The sequence below is a fragment of the Lactuca saligna genome, chromosome 6 (assembly GCF_052625555.1).
Source record: "Lactuca saligna cultivar CGN05327 chromosome 6, ASM5262555v1, whole genome shotgun sequence".
Lineage (NCBI taxonomy): Eukaryota > Viridiplantae > Streptophyta > Magnoliopsida > Asterales > Asteraceae > Lactuca > Lactuca saligna.
In genome coordinates this window covers 133527570-133532689 of record NC_136422.1, presented here as the reverse complement: position 1 = coordinate 133532689, position 5120 = coordinate 133527570, and the positions used below count along the sequence as shown (strand labels likewise).

Below are 5120 nucleotides of genomic sequence, written 5' to 3'. Positions count from 1 at the left end.
CTCTCTCTCTCTCTCATGAAAAATGACATATATTAAACCCTAAAATTTATAGAAAACGAGATAGATGCAAAATACCATTTCCACAACTAGAGAAATGAACTTAAGTTTTTTAGATCGCTTTGATTCCAAGTATAGTTTTTAAAATGATATTTACAACATCCTTTTCTTACATATCAAGTTAAAATTACCAAACATCTCTTTTTCCAATAAGAATTTTCTTTCTATATAACACGAAAAGTATTGGACTTCTTCATTTTATCTTAATACATTGATTACTTTTTGATCTTAATTGAAAAGTAACAACAAATATTTCGTTTAACATGTCTTGCCAATGCTTTTATTATTTGTACTTGAATTGATCTGTATAAAAAATTAAAAAGGAAAAAAAATCACCTAGATAATTTGATTTCAGTGATGTTTGTATTTCAAAAAGGGAATAGCTAAATAAACACCCCCATTTACTAGAAACACAACCTATACTAAAAAAACACCCTAATAAAAAAAAAGTCAACAATGTTTTTTTACATTGAAGTTTGTATACCCAACTTTTTGTTTTTCTTTAATTTCTTTACTTTTTATTTATTTTCTTTTTCATTGTATGCTTGAATATTAATATTTTTTTTGGAGTAATTAAAACATATATATATATATATATATATATATATATATGATTAATTATTTATTTTTAATTATAAATGATTAATTATTTATTTTTAATTAATATAGATTAATAACGTATATATGTTTGTATATTATTTAATAATTAAATATAAATGAATACATAAAAACAATAATATGATGCAAAAAACAATAGCATTAGCAATCCTTCATGAATACATAAATGCATAATTCGAGAGAAAATTAATACCCTCTAACAATCCTCTATAGTTATAAAAGGTGTTTCGGGATTGTAAGGTTTCAGTTGTCTATAAAGTTCTAGACGTGACATGAACATAGTTTCCCATCCAGCTGCACATGGGGCTCTATGGCGGATCCAAAAAGCTGAAATGGTAGGCAGCGGGCTATCTCGTTCTAATTGTACCATTACATAATGATTACCATATACAAGTGAAATCGTAATAACGCGATGGCATAAAAATTCTTCTGGGCCTTTCCAAAGAGGAAAGAAAGTGAGAGAGCCAAATCTGTTGGTTAAAAAAGTAAGGACTACACCAAATCTGTTGGCAATGAGGATACCTGTTTCAGGCATAAGTAACTAGTATCTTTTAGGTGCCGGCGATTGTAAGAAATTCAACGAAGTATATAGTTCACCGATTCCATCAGTGAAAACTCTAGCATATGCATCGTACGAAGTCAATAACTCGTCTAGTAGTTGATGTCGAACATAGAGCCAATCATTCTCGCCATACCCAAGACAAACAGATATTGCTCGAAATCTACAGTTTCCATCCCCCTCTACATCTTGTATACGTGTGATGTAAGGATGAAACATCACTTGAATTTCATCTATTAGTCGATGATTGTAGCATGATTCAGGCTCTTCCTTCAAGTCTGGAATTTCATTCAAGTCTGGCTCTTCTTTCAAGTCTGGAATTTCATTCAAGTCTGGAATTGTGGTTATGTATGAACTAAGTCTTGCTGGTTCCTTATTGTTCAACTCAACAAATTTTGGCATGGTTGAAAAGCTGCCTCTTCTAGGAGCTTGATTGATAGAATCAGTTTGTCTTTGTTTTTGTTTCTTCAAACTTGGTCGTCCACGCGTACTTTTTTGAATTGCGGGTTCTCTAATGTGTGTTTTGCTAGGCTGGAATATATCTAGTAGCTTTCTCATCATGCTTTTTTTCACAGCTTCCGGTTGTTTATTGTAGGTTTCTTTAAACACTTCAAATTTACCATCACCACATATATCCTCATTTTCCATAGGAATTGACGGTGAAATTTTAAGTTTTCTCCAGAATACATCTATTGATTCCAATGGAATACACTCACCTGGTTCGTTGTCCAAAGTTCAAATGTTGATCAATCCAAACAGAGACAAACATTTCCTTATACTTGTTTAACCAAACATCATCCAAATACTGTAAAACATCTGGAATCAAATAAATGTTATTTATGTATAAAAAACCTTCTAAATTTATAAACAAGTAGTTAAAAAATAAGTAGAATTGTACCTTCTAAATTTATAAACAAGTAATTAAAAAATAAGTAGAATTGTACCTTTTAAATTTATAAACAAGTAGTTAAAAAATAAGTAGAATTGTACCTTCATGTTCTCTTAACATTAACTGTAGTTTTCTGTAGTTTTCAGTGTACGATGTCCATGTTGGAGAGTCAACAAGTATACTCCATATAGCACGAAAGGATTTCCACACAGCTTTCGATGGGATTAGCGTCTTACAATGCTTTCTAATATTTTCGATAATGTGCCATCGACAAAGTAAGCGAGTTGCATAAGGAAAAACTTGTTTGCATGCATTCACCAATGCCAACTCTCTATCCGTCGCTATAACACGTGGTTGCATGCACTTTTCTAGTGTCAACCTTAGACACGTTAACACCCACTTATAACTTTCCTCATTTTCGTTAATGATAAAGGCAAAAGCAATGCTAAATGTCTTGTTGGTTGAAGTTACTCCAACAATCTCAACAAAAGGCATAGCATATTTGTTTGTTTTGTATGTTGCATCAATAATCAAAACGTGTGGAAATGCTTGCCATATATCTAACGACAGTGGATGAATGAAAAACAGGTTTTCCAATTCATTTGAAATATTATTTACGGAAAACTCGATAACAAATTTTTTATCATTCAAAATTCCCATAAGAACCTAGATTGAAATATTGTTAATTAATAAAAATTCAGTATATAAATTATATGTAAAATATACTTGTTGAAATATTATACATGCATCGGAGTTTTTCCATCATTTTGGGACGAGCGAAGCTTGTATTGTGCATTGTATATGGTTTTGAGTATAGAAACATTATTCTCATCATGCTCTTTTAGTATCGAGAGTATGTTGCGTGGTTCAACATTCTGACTTGTTAAGTCAGCCACCAACTTTTTTTCGTTTTCTTTCAACCGCCTAGCATAAGCTTGTCCTTCCATATGTTGTGCAGGTGGATGGTTATGTTGATCACATTTCACCCTTAATGTCCAACCATCAAATTGTTTTATATACGAACCAACCAATTTAAATGGACAATTGATTTTTTTGGTGCCAGAATTTTTACTTGTTGCTTTAATTTTGTATTCACCACCACGATCACAAATAAGTGTGATATAAGACACCACACCATTTTCATTTTTCTTTGATCTTCTTCTAACGATAACATAACCAAGAGACAATGCTTTGTTTTGTACCCATCCCATCAACTCATTTAGAGAATCGAACACCTAAAATTCAAATAATATATGTTAATAACTAGTGAACTTTACAATGATTTAAAAAATTAATATCATGATAAGTATTATACCCGTTCGGTAAAAAATGGTGATATCCCCATAAAGAACTCGTTGCCTTCATTTGAGTTTTCTGCGTAAAAATTCGTCATATTTTCAATAAAGCTATGAACATAATAAAAAAAATTGTTAAAAAACTAAAATAATATAAAATAACTAATTAAAAATAAACATATATGTCTTTTAAAAATCAAAATCAACGGCAATGTCTAATGTCTACTTGTCTAAATAGCTAATTTATTTTAAAAAAACAAAAAGCAACAATCCATTTAGTTTAAAAAACGGATATTTTTTTTTAAAAAAAGCTGATATTTAAAAAATAAAAAGAAAAAAAACTGATTTATTTTAAAAAATGATTTATCATATTTTAAGTGGTCAAACCACTTAAAGGTTAGCCCACTTAGAATGTTTTAGGCCAATTATCCGATGCTCAGCCCATTTAGCCCATTTTACAATTAAAATACAAAACCCTAAAACCACATATTTTAAGTGATGTGAAAGAGCAACAACGGTCCCCGCTGTCCTCTATCTGACGGAGCATAGCAGCCGCCGACGACTCGATGCCACCGGAGAATCGCCGACATCAGACTTCCGACGAAGAGTCCATGCAACCAGAGCATCGTCACCACCATGAACCTCTCCCTATCTGTTTCTCCATTGATCTGTCTCTTTCCACGTTTTCTCTTTTCCGACACCGGAGATCGAGACGATGCCTCCGGCGGCAGTGATGCTCGCCGTCGGTCATGATTACAATAACTCGTTCACGGCAGCGGTGTTGTTTCTCCATCGATCTGTCTCTGTTTCTCCATCTCTCTCTCTCTTTCGATGTTTTACATTTTTCCGGATGATGACGGTGGTTGGACTTTAACAACCAAAATAATATTTTAAATCCTGAAATAATAAAAAAAATTAAAAATTTTACCTAAATTGTATTAGATGGTTAGATTAATGTTAACCTATCTTTTTTATAATAAAACATAAGTTGTTATTAGGTAAATTGATATTAATGTAATCTCTTTATTATAAATACAATTTACAAGACGTAAATACAATTTACAAGACGCGAGACACAACTTTTTATGTTTGAGCTTTTTATGTATCAATATGGTGTTTTTTAAGAAAAAATAGTTTGACTTTCAAATAGGGTGTATATAGGTTGTTTATTTAGCAGCTAACTTCAAAAAATACTCTAGCTCCACAATATGTTCATATTCATTTACACGTACGTATTATGTCTCCTCGTTTAAAACTCCAAAGATGGTCATTAATCCCTAAAAACCCTAAGAAGAGATTTCTTGGTAGCCTTTTTGGAGCTAACTGAGCCCTTCTAGCAAAATGGCGATGGAGTGTCCTCTATCATCAAAATTTCAAATTGATCGAGGTCATCAAAACAATCAATGGTCCAGATGGGGGTTTTATCGGCTCTAATCCTTCTAGATTCTTCACAATGGAAAGTGGGTAATGCTTGAATACATTTTTTTGGGTAGGAAATCAAGCTGATAGGTAGTCTTGCTTACTGGATTTTGCTTTGGATGAGTTCAGTGTTAGATCGTTTATAAAGTTAATTACAAATTTTTCATTAAATTTGAACATTTTGGAAGTCAATACATATCGATTAATCCTATCTCCAATCCTTTAGCTCGATAATTACCCTCTGGAATTCTCTTTCCCCTATTAAAATATATGTCTTCATTTG

The 5120-nt window shown here is 31.8% G+C and overlaps 1 protein-coding gene across 1 annotated transcript; it reads right to left on the bottom strand.

The window, feature by feature from the left end:
* Positions 1–1946: 1946 nt before the first annotated feature.
* LOC145002912 (PKS-NRPS hybrid synthetase cheA-like) lies at positions 1947–4211 on the bottom strand. Its single transcript, XM_078962094.1, has 6 exons — positions 4054–4211; positions 3439–3529; positions 2867–3358; positions 2225–2789; positions 2133–2135; positions 1947–2050 (listed from the first exon to the last, which is right to left on the bottom strand). The coding sequence occupies exons 1-6, from the start codon at positions 4209–4211 to the stop codon at positions 1947–1949; spliced, it is 1413 nt and encodes a 470-aa protein (XP_078818220.1).
* Positions 4212–5120: the final 909 nt, after the last annotated feature.